Source organism: Chrysoperla carnea, chromosome 1 (assembly GCF_905475395.1).
Source record: "Chrysoperla carnea chromosome 1, inChrCarn1.1, whole genome shotgun sequence".
Taxonomy (NCBI): Eukaryota; Metazoa; Arthropoda; class Insecta; order Neuroptera; family Chrysopidae; genus Chrysoperla; species Chrysoperla carnea.
This window is the reverse complement of record NC_058337.1, coordinates 28,190,887-28,215,820: the sequence shown is the minus strand read 5'-3', so window position 1 is coordinate 28,215,820 and position 24,934 is coordinate 28,190,887. Positions and strand designations below refer to the sequence as shown.

Below are 24,934 nucleotides of genomic sequence, written 5' to 3'. Positions count from 1 at the left end.
CAAGTTCAAAAGTCCTTGATAAGATTTATTACATTATGGAAGATACAAAAGTAATTTTACTGTTTTATAACAGTCATAAATAATATCATTTTTGTGAGCCTTTTAGAGGAGGCGCTAGAAGGAGTTTAATTTACAAATTATGAGGATCGTTCCCTAAGTTGGTATTTTCATTCCTGATATACGAAAGAATTTAGGGTTGAATATAGGGAATATAATCCTTATTTGATCATTAACTTACGAGTCATGATACAAATTTTCGCGGTTTTTATATTTTTCATTCCATTTTCGAAATAAAAGTGTGTGAATTTATTCTGTAGACACGGGGTCTTATACGAATACAATACAAATTAATATTTATCGTTGAACTCATATTGTACATGTTAATCAACACATACGGTATACTTTGTAAACATATGGTTGACACTAATTTGATAAGAAATAGAGAGATTAGTACCACTTACTATATAATTAATACTTAGATATAATTTTAAATGATAATTAAATATTACATAAAAATAATATAAATATAGATATGTATTATAAATATTTACCTTATGATGTAACCCATGTAATAAAAAATGTATTGTGATTAAGAATTTCGATTTCCCGGACGGTGTAACATGAAATACCCAACGATGTATTGAATATTCTAGTAATGTCCATAATAATGAACCGAATATTATGCATGACACTATCGTTACATAGGAAACTAAAAATATAACAAAATTAAATTTTATTAGTGAATGAAGGATAAAAATATTCTAAAATGGACGCTTAATACTAGATTCGGGCTATTGGTTCGTTTTTCCAAGGTTGTTTTAATATTCGTTGCGGACAGAATCGAATTTAGAGCCTTGCGCGGAAATATTTATTAGTTACCTAGAATTTATCATATAATTAAGTCTTCACGCAATTATTTCTTTATTAATTTAATAATATTGCTTATATTTTTTTAATGAATAATATAAATTACTCAGTAGTAGGGAAAAGTGCTACATAATGATCCCTTTAAGTCAAATGATCCCTCTTTGTTTAAAGTGAACCATTAAAACCGTCTATCATATTTATCGATAGATGGCTTCCACGTGATCAAATTAATTGCTGAACAAAGACTTATAGCGATGTAAAAGCTACTTGGTGTTTCGCAGCTAAATATTAATTTGACTGCTTTTGATCTTTGGTAAGCCAAATTTCAACGTAAAATTCCAAAATTTTTTTTTTGTGTTAGTTTTCGTCGAGAAGTTGTTTTACTCTTGGCTTCTGTTAACTTTTAATAATATTATAACACATTTTAATAGGCGCATAATGAATTTTAAGGTCAGTTTTTATGACATATTGAATATATGTTGCTAAGAGTAAAATAATCTCTTTTATATTCATTAAAATGATCCCTATTTTGTGTGAAAAATTATAATGAGTAAAATGATCGCCCATCATGTGGCGGGTCTTGAATATATTGCTTTAAATGATATTAGCAGTGAACTTTGTGTTTATACAAGTCGTGGATGAAATGTAAAAGAACAATTAATATTTTATATGAACTGTTTGGTAAAAAACGGATGGGATCATTTTACCCACCTATTCTTACAAGGTCGGTTAAACGATCTCTTTTGAGAAAAATTGAATAGTTCTAAAAATTTGAACAAATCAAAAGAAATTGGCATGCCAATATTGCAACACTTAAATAAAGAAACCATAAATATTTCCACGTTATACATATCTCAAATTTGGCTAAAAATTACAGTTTTTCTTAGAGGAGATCATTTTAGGACACCTTCTTCTAATTATATAAACTTATTGGCAATATTATTACATGGACGATGAAATTGTGGCGCTGAATTCGGTTCTGCTCGCCTGTACATCATTTATACATTAAAAAAATGTATTTTTTTTAATATTCGATTACAATTTTTGCAATTATTTGATAAAATATTTTAATTAACCATAAATAAAATGTAAAGGATAATTTCAGATAAGTTATTAAATATTCTATTATGCCATTATTATAAATTTGCAACTATACAAAATTATTTTTACGTTTTTTAGTAGGTACGTAGTGCTATTTTTAATTTATATAACTTTTTAAAATAAAAGTTAAATTTGGAATTTGGATCCAAAAATTTGTCATCCTAAGAAAAATCATCAGGGTTTATTTTAAGTTTTGATACTCATTAAAAATTGTCTGTTAAATAATAAAAGTTAGTACTTTAGGTCTTCAATAGTTTTCGAGTTAACTTTTTATAATTACTTTGCAACGTATTCCCTGTCTGGTACGCTAATTCAAAAATCGAAAATCTTATTTATCAGTTTTTATTAATATACAAAAAAACTGACTGTTTATTTACCTGTTTTTACGTGTAACGTATATCGTTCCATTCCATGATATAGAAAATATCCAATTACCGGTAACCATATTACTGGTATTATATACCATGGTGATATTGATAACATCTCTAGAACTGGATTCTCGAATAACGTTATTTTTCTATCTACCGGTGATGCTACCCAGTCATTGTACTTTTCACCTAAATCGCTTACTTGTGATAATAATGGCTTTGACCAATCGATTAAATTCTATTATAAAAAATATTAATATGTTTATTAATAGATATATAAAAAAAAGATTTTTGTAACTACTTCTATTACAATGTCAAGTATGTTTGAATACAAATTAAAAGAATTTTCTCACAATTTCACAAAGTTTCCAAACAACTAAAGTAAAATGTTCTTACTGCTTTTTACACCAATGTGGATAGTGTAGAGCGAGTTACTACTTGTGCACTTTCATTTGTTATTCAACTTACTCAAAGAAAGGTTACCTTCAATTACCCATTTAGAATCTACCAATGTTGATTATGCAATCGTGCAATCGTTAGCAAACCTTGGTGAACTAGTACTTGCTCATGCCTTGTTCAAGGCTAATATCAAGTCTTGGTTTGCTAGTGTTTGCTCAAGCCGTGACCAAGGCTTATAAATCCAGGCTTATAAGTCAAGGCTTTAGTTCTCAACCCTTATTCAAACTAATCGACCAAGGCTAATAAATGAAGCCTTGGTTTTTTCGTTGTCACTCAAGTCTTGACATAAAACAATATATTGAGCCTAGTTCTGGCAATCCTTGCCCAAGCCTTGGCTTGATATAATAAATCAAGCCATGGTTTGTCAGTGTTTGCAAAAGCCTTAGTCAAGGTTAATAAATTGAGGCTTGATTCACCAGTTCTTGTTCCAACATTGGCCAAGCCTAGTAAGTTAATGCTTGATTTACTAGCCTCGGTTAAGGCTGCTAAACAAGAGCTTATCTAACTAATGCATGTAGCAACTTTGACCAAGGCTAATAAATCCAGTTTGTTGCTAAGAATTTGTTTTTTGATAATATGAGAGCTTGATGGGGGGCATCGTGTTTTGAAATCAGATTGAACCTTGCTCTCCGGGTTGCTTTAATAGCCAATTTAGATCCTAAAAGGTAATAGATACAACAACCCATGCAACTAGAAAGTTGATCCTCATAAAAACCTAACATTTTTTGTTTAAAACATTTTTTCTAAAATCGTTAATTTTTGGAGGAAATTTGATTTAAAAATATGTCATTATTGCATTAAATCGAAAAACATTTTTGATTAAATGATTGAATATCATTCAGGGCACTAGTTGAACGGCGCCACTTAGTAAAAAGGCTGGAATGTAAATTGAAAGGCTAAATTAGCTTGTTGGCTACGATATTATATAACAAATAACCCATTATCAAAAGTTTGGATGACGATTGGAAACCAGAGTTGGGCCAATGTAAGACGTCGCGAGATTTCTAGGGTCAATATCTGCCATTCGCACAACCCTTAGTGGAGGCTGGGGAAATTTTGGTTTCCAAGTTTGGCGGCCTATTGGTGAACAATTTTTGCTCAGACTTGAACCACGAGTTGGTCCAGTTGGTATATCCTATATGGGTATGGATTGAATGGAAAAGTGCATGTAGTATTAACACTTTCACAAAGAACATAACTGTTACTTACTTCTAAATCTTCATTAATTTCCTGAATATTTTTTTCATGAATTACTGTATTTATATCATTATTATTATTTAGTTTTTGTCGTATTTCTGATTTACGTCCACCAATTTCATATTCTTTTAATAAGTACGTGGCTGATGGTGAATGATGATGCTCTTCTAATTGATGTGTAATACTTTTATTTTGGAATGCTTGTACAAAATTAACTCCACCTGGATGATTTTTTAAAAATCGTTTTATATCATACGATTTACCATTATGTTTTACTATGAAGTTTTCTTGTTCTTCTGCTTGCTCATCATTGTTCTTATTAAATTTTTGTTCTTCGTTATTGTTAAAATGATTGTTTATTGAGGTTTGATCATTGTTATTTGGTGCCATTTGTGATGTGATGTTTTAAAAAAAATCTGGAATAGAAAAAAAAAATTTAAATTATTGCATTAGACTAGTGCATTTGTTTTGATTAATTGAGAATTTAAATCATTCCGTAATTTTTAAAATTTATGAGTCAATACATAGGGGTACCGTGGAAGAGAAGGTCTGGGCAGTTTCCGCCATGGAGCTGAATTTCACCTGGATTCAAGCAATTGCCCATGAGTAAATCCTATATATTATATATTATTATATTATATATTATGAATGTGGAATTTTGTGAGGATGAATGAATGTATCAAACTAACTGTAACTTCAAAACCATAGGAATGTACTTTACACATACAGGACATGCCACATTTGAGAATTACAATAATTTGGCCATTTTTTCGTTAAATTCTGAACTATTTTCTTAAAATTTCGATTATATACTTGCAATGCTTGCCTCTATACATTATTTAACGGGTTGTTTAAATCATATTCTAACCAATGGATAGCAATCCGAACCAATTGCTGTCCAGTATCCATATATATTTAATATGTTTTCCTATAAATGTTTGTTTGTTTGTTTGTTACGCTTTCACGCAAAAACTAGCGAATGGATTTTAATGAAACTGTACAACAATATAGCTCATACACAAGAAAAACACGTGAGCTATAATTTATACAGATATATTTAAAAAAAAAAAAATTTAATTAAAAAAATTAAATTTCATCTGACTAGTAAATGTCAAACAATTCATGACCATCTTTTCTGATATACACAATGAATTTTGACTATTTTACACTTCAAAAAAAATTGAAAACTGTACATTTATTTTAACTGTATATAACAATCCCTTCGCATGTTATGGAAGGGGGATAAGTGAGATCAAGAGAGGTGGAAGCTATAAAGCGGTGGCATTTACTTTTAAGCCCAGTGAAGCGGGCGGGTACCAAACTAGTATATTATATAAAGATAATTTAAGTACTATAATTTGGAAAATTTTTGAAATAGTAAAAAATTACAACTGAAGACATCACAAACCAAAACAAAAAAAAATGTATAGCTCAGGAAAATAAAGGTTTTGCTGCTTAAAAATTTAAGTTTTTTAAGGGGATAATCTTAAAAAGTTTAAAAAGCTTAAAAAGTCCATTGCAAAAAAATGTGCGCCAACATTCTGAAAAAAATTTCCGTAGAAGCACTAGGGCGAAAAAATTTTCACTATTCGTAATATTCGCACCCATGTATAAGTCTTTCGTTGAAAGGTCTTTCAACAGAAAAAATTATACGAAATTGAATATCTAACAGTTCATACACTAAATCGAGGATGAGTAAAGAAGCTTAGCAGGATGTTTGCTAGGCAAAGCAACTCATTGAAGATTTGATATTTAGACTGATCGTTGCCAAAATGTTAACGCTTATCCTCTTTAGCTTTTTTCGTATAGAACATTACTTCGCTGTGATTCCACAATGCTTCTATGCAACCACATATGTTTTTTGGTCCAGCAAGATGTAATTCAGAAAATCATTAACTATATTTAAGTTATTATACCATGTATCTATGAAATATATCAAGGTATACTAAGTTTAGTCCCAAGTTTGTTATACGATGTATATATGAAATATATCAAGGTATACTAAGTTTAGTCCCAAGTTTGTGATACCATGTATATATGACATATATACATGTTATACTAAGTTTAGTCTTAAGTTCGTAACGCTTAAAAATATTGATGCTACGAACAACATTTTTATAAAAGTGTTGTTCATAAAATCACCTTATAAGTCCAGTTTCGTCCGTCTGTCCGTCAGTTTATCTGCCAACACGATAACTCTAAAACGAAAAAAGATATCAAGCTGAAATTTTTACAGCGCGTTCAGGATGTAAAAAGTGAGGTCGAGTTCGTAAATAAGCAACATAGGCCAAATGGGTCTTGGGTCCGTAGGACTCATCTTATAAACCGTTAGAGATAGAACGAAAGTTTAAAAGTGAATAATGTTCCTTATAAAAAAATAAACTACTTTTGTTCTAAACATTTTTTCTTAAACCTCACTCTTTACTGCTTACCCGGGAGGGCACAAATTATATAGCATATATTATATCGGAATATCAGTCATGTATGTGCGGCATGTATGTATGTCTGGTTATCTCTCGTTACTTACATGCCAAGAAAAAACAATAACGATTCCGTAATCAATACTGTCTATACATGGTATTTCAACAGTTAACTCAGTCAATTGTTTTTTTTAAAGTTGTTTTCAATTGTCTTTTACACGAATTAAACCAATTGGCGGGATTATTGTTGACAAATAGTTTGGTTAAAACGGACATTTAATTTTAAATAAAACGGACATTTAATTTTAAATAAAAATACGTGAGAGATAATGTTATACAGAACCGCCCACCGGAAGCGTATGATTCGATTACTTTTTAATTTCTGTAAGTAGTTATTTTATTTATCATTTAGGTAAATTGTTGATAATTACTTGTTATATTATGAGAAATATTATAAATATATATTTATGCAAATTATCAGTAGTGTTGGTGAATTTTTTATGACTTCTGCATTAAGTATAATCCGTGCCAAATAATAGATAACATACCAATCTACAAAAAACTCGATTTTGAAGGCGTGTGTAGGAATGTCGTCTGTTGCAACAATTTTAGCTTGTGCTAAAAAAGTATAGCAACTATGACGTGAAATGAACCGAGTTATTAGCAATATCATCACTGTAAGGACATGTAGTATCTTTTAGATCCATTTGATCAAAAATTATCAAAACAAGTGAAAACAAACATAATATGACTGAGTTTATTGCAGAAATACCATGTATGAACAGTGTTGATTACACAATCGTTTTTATTTTTAGTAATAAACAAACACATACATAATATATGTAACGTATAAATTTAAAGTATATACAATACTTGTATACACACTATATAATATTTCTACCCTAATTTGTGCCCTCACGGGCAAACAGTAATGTTTAAAAAAAAATTCAAACACAAGTTGTTAATTTTTCCACTTTGTCGTCTGTTTAAAAAACGTAGTTTAAAGTATGTTTTATTTAAATTCGTAATATGGTTGAAGCGATGAGAAAAAATCAATTTATTGTTTTACAACTCTTCGACCGTAATGTCATCTGATGTACACACTCTTCGGGCAGTACCGAACTTAATTGTCAAATATGTTATTTATATCAATGCAGAAACAGACAAGAAATCGAGTAAAAACATTCAGATAATATTTATAATCAAAAGGTGTGAAAAATTAAAAAAAATTAGAAATTTTTAGTTTGCCTGGGATAATGATCAATAATATTGATGTATCAATATAAATAATGCTAATAATAATAACAATCGTGTAAGAACTCCTTAATATGCAAATATTTATTACATAACATACAATAAATTTTTTATTAAATAGACCAACCACATTTCAAAATTAATTAAAAAAAGTTTTAAATTACAAATGAATATGATATTAACAATTATAAAAAAATATTTAACAAAATAGTCCTTGAAATAAAACATTTTTTATTTGATTGATATTATTTAACGAAAAAAATTAAAAAATCATTTGATACTAACTCAGTATATTATTATTTATAAATTGATAGAAGAATTTGTAATGATAATTTGATAATATTGATTCAAAAATGGCGCCAAGAATTCTGTCTACATATTTTTACTGTAGGTACTATATTATTTTTTACTATGATGCACTCCCCATTGTTTTATCAAAAGTGAACTTGTAGTTAGTTCGTATATTTGAAGGGAGAGGGAACTGATGTTGAATGTGATATATTAAAAGTTTTTCTTGTCAAGCATGACATAACCTAGTTCATTCAACTTTTTATTACGGTAAATGTATGTGTACAATACAAAATTATAATATTCTATAACCCGCCGTGACGCTTTAAATAGAATGAGAAATGTGCCATGGTGTTACTAGGATGCATTGTCAACATAATTTTCATGTTGAGATTGTATAGTATTTTGTTTATAAATCGAGAAGTTGATGTATTTATTGCTTTGTTTTATTCATTAAGAAACTCTCCATATTCCATGTTCTATTTAGAATGTATTTTAATGCCAAGGATTTCCCTTCAGGCAGTCTAGAGATTATTGCAAGACTTGCCTTCCTTGTTGTATTTAGAGCGGCATTTAATATGTTTTTGGAATAAAGAGAGATAAAAATATACTTATACGATAATCTGTGCTTGCTGCTTCAAGACATCAATACTGTGAAAAAAAATCTTGACTGAAGATAAATGCGTAGTGACCAAAGAAATGCAATTCAAATGTAACAGCATCGATGTGAGGCTTACTTTATAATATGGAATTAGACAAAAAGACTTAGTGGAACGTCAAAACTGTTAACTGCTCTATGCTTCTTTGTACATCTGTCGTGTAAAACAACAAAAAACTTATGAGTCGCGTTAAAACTTTTATTAACATATATCTGAGGAGCATTCTAATGGTATGGTGACCACAAGTTGTTTTAAGAGGATAGTTGTGGATGGTAAAATAGAAAGTAAGTTGGGAATCCTCCGCTGCAGAGTAAACAATATTGGCAGCGTGCCATTATAAAGTTTAATGGGTATTACAATTTTTTTTCATACCACACTTTATAAAACAACAGGCGACTTTTTAGGGAATTAAACCAAACTGTTGCAAGATAATTTCTTCTATGTTTTACGACAATCTTGGTTTAACTGGTTATTCCAGGGCAGCACAGGTGTACTTATTTGTGGGTTTTAAACTTTTAGTTAAATTCTATCCAGCATTTAAGTCTTACTTCCATAAATTAGGGGAGAGTAACCACAATCGTACCTGCTAACTCTAAAGAGCCTGTATATATCTATTTGATTTACATTAAAATTACTGATTTACATTAAATACACATCTATCTGATTTTTTTCTTGGATCAAATGATACGATATGCATTTGCTTACGTTCCTAAGCAAAAAATTAATATAATACCCCGGTTTAATACTTGTTGGTCACTAATATTCTAATTCGTACCGCTTCATATAAATGAAGTTAAATTAGTAACAAAAAAAATTTAATTTTTTTTTGTAAATTTTACATAAAATATATTGAAATGTAAAATAAACATAATTGTAATAAACAAATATTATGCCCTTTAATGATACCTTATATGAATTTTTGGTAGCGGTACGATTTTAGAAACTTAGCACACATTTAAAGAAATTAAAATAACTTCTACAATAATTTACAAAAGTAAATTTTGCATTCTAACTAGCTTGGTTTACCCGATTTCGTATCTATAAGCAAACAGTACGCAATAGGAAACTCTTCTTCAATACTCTTAAACTAATCTAGTAAGGAAGATAGTAAGCAAACGTCCACAATTCTAATTGCCATTATAGAATTAAAGAAATATTGTAATCAATAAAAATAGTTAATTCTAGCTTTCTGCATGTTCAATTCGAAATTATCGAAACTGAAATCTATAATATTATTCTATCAAGGTAATACTGTGTCCAAAAAATAAGGTGACTTATGAATTTAAACTGCACGCGTTTGTTGTGCATTATGAATTCCTTCCGCCCGGCCAAACAGCCAACAAAGGAATATTATTTGAACGGTATGCGTCATTTGCGTAACGCTATCCGCCTAAGAAGGTTGGAACTGTGGAAAGACAATTCATGGTTTTTACACCACGATAATGCACCATCCCATACTGCACTCGTAATTCGTGATGATTTCGTCAAAAACTCAACCCATATTGTTCCGCAACCACCTGATCTAGCGCCGTGTGACTTCTGGCTGTTCTAGCTCAATAGACCACTCCGGGGATACCGTTTTGATACGATAGAGGAGATTCAAGCCGCAGCTAAGACGGAATCGAAGGCAATCACGGAAAGTAACTAAAACCAGTGTTTCGAAGATTGAAAAATCCGTTGGCATAAGTGCATTGCATCGAGAGGAGATTACTTTAAAGGAGATGAAATTGATTTGGAAGAATTAATAAAGAATTTTCAAAATAAATACAATGTTACCTTATTTTTTTGGTCACAGTATAGTATTTTAACTTGTTGATTTTACAATATTTAGGTCATATTTAACAAACAACACCGTTCGTTTACAACTACTCATTATTATATAGATGTTTCATTTGTTTACTAATATTATGACATTTATAGTACACATGTTTTGTAAGATTTAATATCAATAAATTATTTATTGAATTTGTTAATTTTTGTATAACTTGTTTCGTTTCGAAATATGAAAAAATGGAAGAAGTAATGATATCTTCAGAGCCGACGGGGCCAGCGACTATAGCCTCAACAATTATAAGGACCCCACCAATTCCGATAAAACAGAAAAATTATTGCTATGCTTTTTAATTGATCCCAAATTCGATAAACTAAGAAAGGTTTCTTCTTGTACATAATTATCCTGCTGATTTAGACTTGACTCAGTCAATTGTTTGTTTTACTTTTTTTTACTGCTATAGTGTCGTGAAAATACTAAATATAGTATTATAGTCGCGAGTAAATTTTTGTTGGCCCCGAATATACAAATTTATTTGATTACTGTTTGAAACCAAGAAAATTTTATTCAATATTATAGGGTCGCGGATGGAAAAATTTGGCGCAAGACTCCTATAAAGTAGAAGTCGATAATAGTGCAACACCTAAACGGAATACAAAAAAAGAAGAGTAAAAATTAGAAAAAAGGTCAGAACATGACGAATAAATCAAACTATTGAAATAAATTTGTTATGAAATAAAATAAATAGAAATAAATTGCACACGAAAACTTATTTAGCCAACGGTTTCCAAAAATAACTAATTAATAAAACTTAAGAAAATAAAAACAAATGGAAGCATCTTACCAACTATTAAAAAAAAATTTTTTTTCTTCTGATGAATCGGCCAGTTTTACGTGGGTGTTGTTTTTTTTCTTGAGTAAAACAAACACTAAAATTTTTTATTTATAGGTTTTCCTGTCTGAACACAAACAGATAAATTTTTATTTCATAAATTCGCCCACTAAATTCCATAATATTATTTAAGGTTGTTCAATCACTAACATTATCTGAATTTAGAGTAATCACTACATATTATAAAACAAAGTCGCTTTTTCTGTCCCTATGTCCCTATGTCCCTATGTACGCTTAAATCTTTGAAACTACGCAACGGATTTTGATGCAGTTTTTTTTAATAGATAGAGTGAATAGATTACAAAACTGTTATCCCACGGAAGGAAATGTGGAGGGAGGGGTGGAAGTGGGGATGTTGCCCAGCAAAGCGGGTAGTTCACAGCTAGTATCAAATAAAAATAATTTAATAATTGCTTTTTAATAATTAATTTATAAAAGTCTAATGTGTAAGATATTTGGATGGAATATGCAGATTTTAATTCTACAGTATTCCTGCGTATTTCTAGACTCCCAATTTATACGGCTAAAAAACATGTTTTAATATTTTTCGATTATAAAAACAATATTTCCACATTGAAAAAAACGAAAAATTAATTTCTAAAAATTTGTTACTAAAAACTAAAAAATAATTTTACGATTATTTACATTGTAGTTAGTTAATAATTAATTCTTGTTATTGTGAATAGTTAACTTATCCTTTAACTCAGTTGAATTAGAATTTTGAATTTGTTTTTCATCATGGTTTCGAAATATTTAATATTTTAATTGTTTAATTCCACCAATTATCTTTCCAATTGGTCGCACATAAATTTCATTTCTGATTGCATTATGGAATTTTAATATCCCATATGAAAAAGAATTGTGGTGGAAGCGCAATTAAGAATATACATATACAAGTGAAATTTACAAAATTTAAAAAATCGACAAATACAATTTAGTCTTTGTAAACCGATTTTTGGAAACTTAGCTATAAAATGTTCTCAATCAAGTCGGTTCGAGCGCTTAGGGGCTACGATGCCACTGACACACAGACGCACATATAAACACTTTAAACTTATAACACTCCTTAAATCAATATCAAAGTGATGGTCAAAGACATCAGATGAGAGAGCTATCAGTTTTTGGGGCAAATTTTTAATTGAAATAGAAATATTTGAGTTGACTTTGTTCTTTTGAATTATTGTTTTAAATTACTAAATTATTTTAACATTTCACTTTTCCAAATGAATTGAACCAGGTTTATTTGACCATTCATTTCCATAGTAATTATTTATATGTTAAAATTATATGTCATGCCCTTTCCAAACTGAATCGATTTTGGAGATCATCGCCAATTTTTTAGTTTTTTTGGGTACGGAACTCTAAGCTCGTATAGCTAAAAACACTCTCCCTTAAATTACCTTTCAAGTGAAAGTTTAGGCGCTACGATGCCACAGACAGACACACACACATAGCGGTCAAATTTATTACACTTCTTTTTTCTAGTTCGAGGGTTAAAAATACTATTTTGAAAGAAAACATTTAAAAGTAAAAGCTTTTATTTCACGAAACAAAACTTTTTTTTAAATAAATCGACTTCAAAACGACTCAGGATGTGGAGGGAAATAAAAAATGAATAAGAATTTTTTATGAATTTCTGAATATTCTTAAGGATGTATGAGCAAGGCAGTGGGGGCACAAATTAAAAAAATATATTTTTTAAATTTTGATGTCGAATTATGTTATAACTTGACGATATAAGACTAAAAGTAAGATAAAAATTTCTCGATATCTGGCGTAGTTTTCAAAATATCGAAAATTTTCTTCAATTATATATCTTTCGATATTTCCAAAAGCAAGACAGATATCGAAAAACTTTATTCTTAATTTTCGTCTATTTTCATGAAGTTATAAAAAAATTCATCATTAAAGTCGAAAATAATTTCAACTAATATAAATACTACCCTGTTCATACATCCTTATATGGATGGAGACACTTGGTTTTTTTCTTTTCTATGTTTTTGCTAATATGTTTACTTTTTATTAAAAATTTTTTTAATTTTTTTTTAGTTCGTTCCAAGTGAAAATTATCAAAAACTTTCAAAATATGTCGTTTTGTTTTAGATTTCTCCATAAGAGCAATGTATTTTATATCGATTTTCCAATGATTTTTTTTCTTAATTTACATGGATACGATATAAAAATTTGTATCGGTAAAAAAATTTTGAGCATTAAAATCAAACATTTTTGTCATGCTCATACATCCTTAAGAGACGTATAGACGTGTAGAGACGTCAACTTCAAAGTATTCATATTTATTAACGCAATTTTTTCAGTTGTTAAAAAAACATTTTTTCCTGTTTTTTTGTTTATTATATAATAAACGCAAGGTTTCAATATTTAAAAAAATTGTCCCATTTCTGTATTTTATTTTATAAATTCTAAATTCACTCACCAATTCAACAACTTATCATATCAAATTAACACAATAATTTCAGGAATCGGTAAATATCAGTTGGGAAAAATTGTCATTTTTTTTTTAAATCAAGGAATAAATGCGTGTTTTTTTCTAATACTTAAAAACTTACTAAAGAAAATACAATTCTATAATAATAAAATAACAAAAATTGCACAAAATTTCATCCAACCATTGAATAAAATTTCTAAATAATCAGATTTACTCATTTATCGATTAAAAGTATTATCACAAATTTTATCGACAGGGTCTTACACATTTTTTGAAATAATTCAAAAAATTATTCACCGTATTTTTTGTGTGCATTAATCGTACAACCTTAATACATTTTTTATCATATTATTTTTATTTAAAAAATTTTCAGCAACAATTCAATTATATGTTGAACTATTTTATCACTATAAACACAAACATCACATTTTCAATAATAACGCTTTCAAGCTGATCGACTGCCGTCGCGTCGCGTCAATATGATGTATTTATTTATTTATCGATGACTATCACTGTAGGACTGACTGTGTGTTGATTTACTAACTAACATCAGTGTTTGTATTGTTTTCATGTTTTAATATTATTATTTTGTCATGTATTATTTTATTGGAAACATAAACGCTGTCATTAATGACACGAATAGTATGTAATTGATTAGCCAAAAATTCTTTTTATTCTATACAATGAAATTCTTTGTAAAACCAATAGTACAGCGGTCAAGGGCGCGAATCGCTTCGTATTAGCTATGTTTTTTTCTACCCTTGCGTTTATTTAGTATTTTGATAATAACTTTTCGAATTTTGATAATGACCGTTTCGTTTTCGATGTTGTATAGTAAAACCAAATTGCTATCAGAACTGGATATACGAAATAATAGCATTTGTTTATAAAAACTTACTACGTTGTTTGTGATTCTTAGGTAAGTTTCGAAACACACATAGTTCTTTTTAAAAAATTTTTCAAATGCGCCAAAAAGGTTACAAATAAGAATAATTTAAAAGTCCGGTGAAGCTTTTAAACATTTAGAATTGGATAAACCGATAAATTTTTTTGATTTTTCTTCGCTATAATAATTTATTTTGCTTTTGGGACTGGTCGTAATTGAAATCGAAAATGTAGAAATTTGTATATGTTTATAAAAAATTGTTATAAACAATTTATACAATGACAACGCTTATGTGGAAACATGTACGGCGAATAAGGATGTAGCGGTAAAAACGATCCAACGTATAAAAAAAGTTTTCGTACAAAATTTATAGGTAATCATCTCAACAACTTGCATAATCAATGTAAATATGATTGAAGGCAAAGGAAACGAAATACTCTCAAAAAACTGATTTTTGCGACCTTTGATTTTGAATATCTAAGGACGCTGGCACGTGACCATATGCGACTTTTGAAACACCATTTGTACTATCAAAAAAAGTTTTTGTACTAATTTTCATCTATTATTCTGTTAGACTCCGAGGTTGACCTCTTTTTTTTTTTAATAAGATGAGTGAATTAATTCGTCATTAATCTTTTTAAATACCAAACTTTTTTATATTTGGAAATTTCTGAGATGGAAAATTTGTATTACATAATCATAAATCTGCAAGTATTCATGTCCAAATATAACGGTCAAAAAATTTTGATTTCTCATTAAGTGAAATTTTGTGAAGTTTTTTTGTTTAAAAAGCGATAGAGATAAAGATATTAGAACTTCCCTGAATTTTCAAATTTTTTTCGGATAGTTTTTAACTTGTGGTAGTGTTGGGGTTAAAAAAGGGGTTGAAAACTCGAGGGACAACATCTTCATATATAATTGTCCAAACGCGGGATAGAAGTTTCATAGTAAGTAAAACCTGGATGAGTAGACGCAGTGCTTTCTGAAGGTTTTAAGGTCGCTGATTACGAGTATGTGCGTCGATTTTACGGGAAGTGGTGCAAAAAAAAGTTATTAACAGTTAATTGTTTAAATCACTGGTGTTCGGAATTAACAAATTTTAGCTACTCCATATCTGAGGTCTTGAGTAGCGTTGCGTGCCAAGTTGAGAACACTTCAACTTGCCGCGCAACATATATTCGTTATCAGCGACCTAAAAACCTTTAGAAAACGCTGCATCTACTCATCTCGATTTTACTTCCTACCCTTTCTTGTTTAAATATTTTTCACGTTTCGTTAACATCTGACTATCCAGTAAATGTAATTTGGACAAAGATATGTGAATGATTATAATATTTTTTCAATAATTAAGAATGTTTGTAAAGATTATCAAATGGGAGTATTTATAATAAAAATTTTGACTTTATGTTAGCTTCTTCCATAAATACTTCTACAAGCCCCATCATTCCGTAGACTTCCCGCATATTTAGATGAATATCATCACAATTGTAAGACTGGAAATAATAGTAGGTACAGTAGAATCTCGATAAGTTAAAGTCCAAGGGAAACACAAAATATTTTAAGTTATAGAGGTTTTAAGTTATCAAGTGTCTATGTTAGGTAAAGGTTAATATAGAGGTATGTACATGTTTCTATGTACGCTAGTTAATATAGAGGTATGTACATGTTTCTATGTGGTTACTGAGGGCCTATACAGAGATTATTTATTTAAGTTATAGAGGTTGCGTATTTTAAGTTATAGAGGTTTTGGGCTCTGATGGGAAGGGAACATAGTATTTTTTGAAGTAACAGAGGTTTTTATGTTACCGAGGTTTAAGTTATCGAGATTTTACTGTATTTATAAACTACGCTTTAGGTTTTCCCCACTCATTGATAATTTTTCTGTACACAATGCTTGGATAAGGAAAATTAATTCAACTATATTCTAATTTAAATCACCTTAGATGAACTTAATAATATTTTAAAATATTTGACAATTATGCCTACTTGTTGCGTGCAGAGCCGCATTTAGTGCTCTTTCATGGAAATATTTATAATTTTATAATCTATTAATCATATTAGTGAAATTTTTAATTAGGTACTAGTGTATTATTTAAACTGGATTTTTTAAAATTTTTCTAAGATTGTTTAAAAAACGCAACACTTTTAGGCATAACGCCTTTTCGAAAGGAAATTGTCACGAGTGAGGTGCCAGGACAGACCTTGAACGTTTTTCCACTTCACAAGTAAACCTTGAATTTCGAATTGCCAAGCAATAAACAAGTCTGGCTGATATCGAATTTGTCACATTACCCATAAAAATGTAAAACTAGACTTGATATCATAACATTTAATGAATAAGTTAAAAGCATTCAAAGATTGTTGTCCATCTTTTTCTTGCAAAACAGAGTTTTATATGCAATCTCTATGGTGATACTCAACAATAACGTCACTTTTAATGTATCTTCCTCTTTGTTTAATTACGTGTTTTAAAAGTTTATATTTGCGTACTTCTAAAGATTTTCAAAAATCAACTTCAATTTTCTGTCCGTGAAGTAAACATTTTTTTACTCATCATGTATGAGCACGGTAGACGAGGCACAAATATAAAAAATATACTAAATATAAGACAAAAAGTAAGAAAAAATTGTTTCGATCGGGCATAATTTTCAAAATATTGAAAATTGAAAATTTTGTTTAATTATTAATCTTTCGACATTTTGAAAATCAAGACAGATATCGAAAAACTTGATTCGTAATTTTCGTCTATATTCAGGTTGTTATAACAAAATTAATCACAAAGTTGAAAATAAGATATAAATAACTTTAACCCTAAATCTCGTTACGTACATTCTTTATATGAATGGAGACACTTGGTTTTTTTCTTTTCTATGTCATTGCTTATATGTTTACTTTATATTAAAAAGTTTTTTTTTTTTTCTAGTTGTTTTAACTCGTTCCAAGCGAAAATTATCTAAAGTTTCAAAATCAAAATCTTTCAAGTCGTTTTTTTGAGATTTCTCCATACGAGCAATATTTAATATTTTTCTTAAAAATTTGCATGGGTACCTAAGCTGAAATTTTTGCCACATATTGTTTGAGTAAAAGTCTATCGATAAAAAAGTTTGAGCTTTTAAATCAAACATTGTTGCCATGCTCATACATCCTTAACACGCGTGAAAAAATAAAGAAACAAAAAATTTGTAAATTAAAATATCTTAAATGTACTATAGTACATTTAAGATATTTTAATTTACAAATTTTTTGTTTCTTTATTTTTTCACGCGTGTTAAGGATGTATGAGCATGGCAATGTCCTATATTTTCTGCATAATAATTTATGTAATTAACATTGTCTATATTTTTTAATGAATGGGAATTATTTAATCAAGTGTAAAGTCAGTAAATTTGCTACTTATGGCACTAACTCAGTTCTGCATCCTAGAAATTTATATGATGTTCTTTTTATCCGTACAATTACTTGACATGACATATTTTTTTTTCTTTTAATATGTATAAAATATTTAATTACGCTTAAGTGCATTCTTTAATAATTTTTATAACAAATCAAATTCAATATCTTAAAGTATATTACGTAACACTTTAATATCACTTCAAGGTTGATTGTTGTACAAAATAATACCATTCGTTTTGATAAACAGCCATTTATTTATGTGAGGACTGCGTGCCAATGGTCAATAAGTTATTATAATTTACAAGAATGATTATTGCACATAAATATAGTTTTTTCATTTGAAATAAAAGTATTTAGGGAAAAGAAACACAAAAATAATTTGTTTATATTTTCTTGATATTTAACGACGGATGTATGTATAATGGCAGATCATTTAGTCTAATAAGCAGGATAAGTATTGGGATAAGATTAAATGTCGCAAATTTTGAGTGACGAAACGAAAATTTTGGATGGATAAATATGTAAAAATGATGGACACACGAATCGCATCAGCAATAAATGAAAATCCGCCTTTGGATGTGCTTTGTCCACAGGCGATTTTAGCTCCATTTTCAGGTTCAATTAAAACCTCACTCTGATTCATAACTGATAAACATTTTGATGAAAGCTTTAAATTGCAAAGTTGTTTTTTGTAAATACGCAAACATTTTTTGTATGGAACATATTTTTGTAAATCGAATAGTTTAGACAGTAATTTATTGATAGCAAAAATCTAGCTCTATGAACAAAAATGGTTTTGGTTCACAAATGATCAGCCCAGGTCAATTAGGTCTTTGGTTCGTAGGACTCATCTTGTAAACCGTTAGAGATAGAACAAAGGTTTAAATGTAAAAAATGTTCCTTATAAAAATAAACAACTTTTGTTTGACACGTCACTGTGAGGTTTCAAAATAGGCCAGAACTTAGATGTCCATTTTCTCCAAAACTATTAAAGATACGCAGTAGAAATTGCAGGTAGCTTCAACTAGTGGTCTTGTGAAAGATTCTCGAAAAACGAAAAAAAAAATTTAGAAAATATTATCAAACATTTTTGAATTATTCGAAAACCAAAACAAATGCCCTGCTTGTGTTTATTTTTTAAACTTTTCTAACTTGTTAAAAATAGTGAAAGCACTGATATCCAACACTTTCTGTGCAGTGTCTTTCAACAATTAGCTCAGTCAATTGTTGGTTTTCACTTGTTTTTGGATTAAAATATTTTTTTAAGTATTTGATAGAGAATGGCATAAATTGACTGTAAAATAATTTGAAACGAGACGAGAAGAGACCAGAGTAATATTCCTTTTGTATTATCTCGACTTATAAAAGTTCAGTAAAGTATCATCTTGCCTCGTATCATTTCTATCATTGAATTTTTTCTATTGTCTCGACTGTTCTCGTCAACATTGTTTAAAATATTTTTGGCATTCAAATAAAAGTAATAATTAATAATATGTGGTCGGTTTACGTTCAACAAGAATTCGAAGTAAAAAAAATAGGAGAGAATAGACTAAATTTGGTAGTCTCTGATAAGCACTATTTCGAAGATAAGGAATTAATAAAGTTAATTAAAAAAATTAATTAAAAAATTGATTGGAAATATCTCTCGTATCGAATAATTATCGAAAACCTGGATTCTTGTTTTTCTCTTGGGGCATCACTAATACATAAATGTATTTTAGTATAATTTTTGGTATATTTTTCTCTATAAGCTTAGAAAGATTTCATCTGCCGGCAGTTAAATTTATTACAAGAAGGTTGACCAAAATAAAGATCAATCTTTAGAATCGTAAATAAATTTTCATTGGGCATGTACCTCTTTAATAGTTGGTTAGCTTTTTATGGCGTGTATTGGGTGTGTATTTTTCTTTTTATTATCATTTTAATGAAAAGTGCGTGTGTTCATTAGATATTTTCCATTTTCCTAATACACTTGTTTTTTCATTAGTTAAATTTTTTTTTATCATCCAACATGTGATACCATGCTGTATGAAAAAATGGCCTATAACATGTTCGTTAAGTTTGTAATTTGGCACATTTTCTTTATAAATACGTATTTGGTTTTTTTCCCTTATTTGACAACACTTTAGTCACCTTTTTTTAAAATTCATAGTTTTTATAAAGTTATACAGCAAAGCCACATCGATTAAAAATATCTTAATGATACTTTTTTCAAATATTTACGTCTCAACGTTTTCAAAATTGTTGGAGAACAAATACAGTACCATGAAATTTTGTCTTGGTCATGGTTTGGGTTTTGTACAGATAGTTTTGGTCTTTACACGGTAAGAAATGCATGGCGTTTGCCACAATGCTGGTATGGTATAGAGATAGTTGTAATGTAGTATGCATTTCACACCGATACTGACATGATGAAATCCACCCAAATTTCATACCGTGTAGTATTTTTTTTTTTACAGATTTAGAACTTTAGTCTCGTTCTTAGTGCTTTACAGTCTCCATAACTGTTTTGCAAACTCAGGTTTAAGCCTGATCATGCTTGAGCCGAGAAAGCTGCAATTAAAAAAAACAAGTGAAAACAAACATTTGACTGAGTTAATTGTTGAAATAGCATGTATAGTCAGTGTTTATTTTGTAAGTAAAGGAACATATAAAACTGATAATTCCATATAATACATACTATATAATTTTATAACCTAATATGCGCCCTCACAAGTAAACAGTGATGTTTGCGAAAAACTATTTCAACCAAAAGTTGTTAATTTTCTTGTAAGGAAAATTTTTGACATTTAAAATTTTGTTCTATCTCTAATGGTTTACAAGATGGGTCCTAGGTACCCCAGACCCAATTGACCTATGTTGCTCATAGGACCTCTTCGTAGTACTTATCTTGTAAACCGTTACAGATAGAACAAAGTTTAAAAGTAAAAATGCTTTTCTAAAAAAAAATAAACAAGTTTTGTTTGAAACATTTTTTCGTAAACTTCACTGTTTATCTGTGAGGCCGCAAATTTGATAGTATGTATTATATGGGAATATCAGTTGTGTATGTGTAGTATGATAGTGTAATCAACACTGTCTATAGATGGTATTTCATCAATTAACTCATTTAATTGTTTGTTTTCTATTTTTGTTTTTAACTTTGTTGAATTTTATAAATATTAAAATTCGCTTCCATATGTTACGAACGTGAAGGAGCACAAGTGTCGTAATGGAAGTGCGATTGGACCATGTATAAGCTATGAAAATTAATTAGATTTTAAACACTTTGAACCACTTTGTAAACAGATATTTTATCGCGTTATGACTTTACAGGGAAAAAGTTTTTTTTTAACGGGCATAAATACACATGGTTATGTATATATATACAACTATGTTTTGTAATAAAATTCACCGAACTGAAGGACAGACAAACGAATAAATAGGTGAGGAAGTAGGCTGTTTTACGTGATAAACGAAAATGATGGAAAACATACATATTCAAGTCATAAAAATAATATATATGTATACCTATTGAAGTTGATTCTGGAAGAACTGGGCGAGGTGACGATTACTGTATATATTTAAGGACGATGAGAAACGAAAAATGGGTGGATGCGCGTTTTTATGGCTGTTCACTCAAACAATATATATTTTTACAAGGTTACTAGGTAGAATGAAGGTTTTATTTCCATTTTTTTATTTATATTCAGGACTTATTTATGTTTACAAATTTCTAATAAAAACACCATTTGAAGAATTATTGGATAATTGATTATATATGATATAGGATGTAAAAAGATTTATTGGCAAGTAAATGGATTCATTAATCATATAGGTGACTCCAAGGAAATACACTTTTTTTGCCTGTATTTTGAATCGAAGCTACGTAGAGAAATTATTGCAAAAATTTTATCGATAGTTAAAATGGAATGCCTATTTGTCCCTATTAATTACTTCATTAATAATAATCAACCTGATTCGAATCCGATAAATTTCTGCAATCTATGCGGGGTGTCTATTACACACTCGAGTGATGAAATGAACTTCACTCTCGTATGTAATTGACAATTTTCCTCTGCGTTTCCACCATACTTGTATAATAATTGCATTCACAAAGTGTTGAACATTTTAGCAATTTTTGACAATCCTGCTAACGAAGACTCTAAGTAACGATTTTAACTGGTACCTTTTAACATGTCACTATATAGACATAGAATGTTATACAGATTTAATGCTTCGCCATAATTATTTGGAGGGCTTTGGAGGGCTAAACTGGGAATTTTTTTTAAGGAAAATTTGGAAGTCTAAATTGGGAATTCCGACAAAAATGCTCACATCAAGAATTGGAGTCTGTTCAATCTATTTTACAAGAAAAAAATAACATGATAAAAAACAAAATTTACAAAAAAAAAAAAAAAAAAAAACGGTATCAAAAAATTACAAATATCAACAGCCCAGAAGAGCAATCTTATTAGATAACGAAAGGAATCAGCTGTCAAAACTCAAAAGCACTTTATTATATACTTAGAGAATAAAAAAAATACAATTTTGATTCCTTGTAAACAAAAAATAACAAATAATTCAATTTTTTAAAATCCAATCATAATGAAGTGTATTACCCCATGGAGGTGTCTAAAATCTACTGATTTATATTGATGTTGTCGTGAACATGGGTTATTTAGCAATGATGAGTGGGTTTTATTAAAAACGTTGGACTGAGTATCTCTTGGGTGGAAAACCCAAAACCGATTTTTTCTCTCTATATTTGTATGTATGAAATATTATGTGCCTATATTTTCGTTTCCACAGAATGCTTGTAGTACCCATGAATAATTGAAAAAATTGCGCACTTTTTATACCATGTATATATGAAATATACATAGTATATTAAGTTTAGTTCCAAGTTTGTAACGCTTAAAAATAATGATGCTAGGAAAAAAATTTTGTCATAGGTGTTCATAAAATCACCTAATTAGTCCATTTCCGGATGTCCGTCCGTCCGTCCGCCCATCTTGTAAACCGTTAGAGATAGAATAAAAGTTTAAATGTAAAAAAATGTTCCTTATCAAAAATTAACTTTTGTTTGAAACATTTTTTCGTAAACATCACTGTTTACCCGTGAGGGCGCCAATTAGTCGGAAATTTTATAATATGTAGTATACTTGATTATCAGTTATGTATGTGTCACATGTATGTATGTGTTATGTGATAAAGAAATCAACACTGACTATGCATGGTATTTCAACAATTAACCCAGTCAATTGTTTGTTTTCACTTGTTTCTATTATTCATTTGATCAAACTAAAAGAGTTCTTTTATCATTTGTGTATACTAAAACAGAAGAGAATTTTATAAACAAATATATTTGACACATTCAATACTTTTGACAAATGGAATTTTACTTTTTACTTTATGGTTTGTGTACACACAATATGATTGTGTGTTTACATTTTAATTAAAATACGTACCTAATTGTATTAAAATCTTGATGTTTTAGTTTAGGTAATAGTAGGGTAATGTGTTATACCATGGATACACAAAGTGGGTTGAATCATTCTATAAGTATTCAACAGATATTACTATCTACGAGATAGCAATTAATGGAAAAAAAAGTTTCTTTACTAGAAAGCAAGAAGCCGAGAATGATTTATACATGTGCATTTGTTTTACGGTAGTACGAGCACCAAAGCAATTTTAAATTTAGCGTTGAAATTATTTGTACCTTATTTTCAACTTTGATGATTAATTTTGTTATAACTTCATGAATGTAGACGAAAAATAACAATATAATTTTTCTACATTTGCCTTGGTTTTTGAAATATCGAAAGTTAAATAATTAAACAAAATTTTCAATTTTCGATATTTTGAAAATTACTCCAGATATCGAAAAATTGTATTTTACTTTTCATCTTATATTGTCAAGTTAATACATAATTCCTCATCAAAATTTGAAAATATATATATGTTTTTAAATTTGTGCCTACATTACCGTAGTCGTACATCCTTAATTAGTCGGCTACAATGTTTTTTTTACACTTCTTTGATCATGGATCACGTTTCAAACAAGCTTTAGAAAACATATACAGGGAAAGCTTGACAGGTGAGGGTTATTACCAGGTCCCGTCAACTCTAAATTCTCTATACGTGAGAAACAGGAACCTCTATAAGAGAATGTCGTTTTTCCCTCATTTTCCACGAGGAGCTTAGTGACCACATGCCTGTACATGATTGTATGCGACAGTAGAGCGTATTTAACATATCCAATTTATGACTGAACCTTCAATTTCTTGCAACTAACTAACATTTTTTTTGTCGTATATTTATTAGCAATAAACTGCTTTAGTGTTAAACATTAATAAGCGAAATAAAGATGGCGGTCCTTTGAACTTTTGATTATCAAAAATCGACTGTAAAAGTAAAATTTTGATCCCTGGAAATGCACTCTCCCCAACTATATAAAACATTATACAAAGAGTTATTATTATAACATTTATATTTTATACTTTATGGCTAACAAATCTAAAAGAATCGATTGTGTTGTTATTGTTTATACATCAAAATATAATTGTTCCTATTGATTTTATTTTCTGGGAATGTGTTACAGATAGAACAGAGAACGTTCTTATACCATAAATCAATCGAAATTGTTAAAAGATCAATTCATTTACGATAATTATTATAATCAATTTGTTACACTTAAATATACCTACTATTAATGCATTACAGGAAGACGTTATACATGATACTAGCTTGATACCCACACGCTTTGCTGGGTCTTAAAGTAAAGACCACCGCGTTATAGCCTTCCCTTCCCTTGCTAACACTTATCCTCCCCTCATAACGATGGAAATAGCGATAGGAATTGTTTTACACAGGTAAAAAAATATGTGTACAGTTTTCACTTTCTTTTTCAAATGTAAAATAGTCATAATTTATTAAGTATATCAGAAA

General features: G+C 29.2%; 1 protein-coding gene across 1 annotated transcript in view; it reads right to left on the bottom strand.

Annotated features, from left to right (window-relative positions):
- LOC123305448 (dihydroceramide fatty acyl 2-hydroxylase FAH2) overlaps positions 1–24,934 on the bottom strand; it is a 65,912-nt gene that overhangs the window by 8,440 nt on the left and 32,538 nt on the right. Inside the window, exons 3-5 of the mRNA XM_044887162.1 lie at positions 4,005–4,408; positions 2,346–2,574; positions 552–709 (exon numbers count right to left, since the gene is read on the bottom strand). Coding sequence (XP_044743097.1) covers positions 552–709; positions 2,346–2,574; positions 4,005–4,382 — 765 coding nt within the window. The 5' untranslated portion in view covers positions 4,383–4,408. The remainder of the gene's footprint in view (positions 1–551; positions 710–2,345; positions 2,575–4,004; positions 4,409–24,934) is intronic.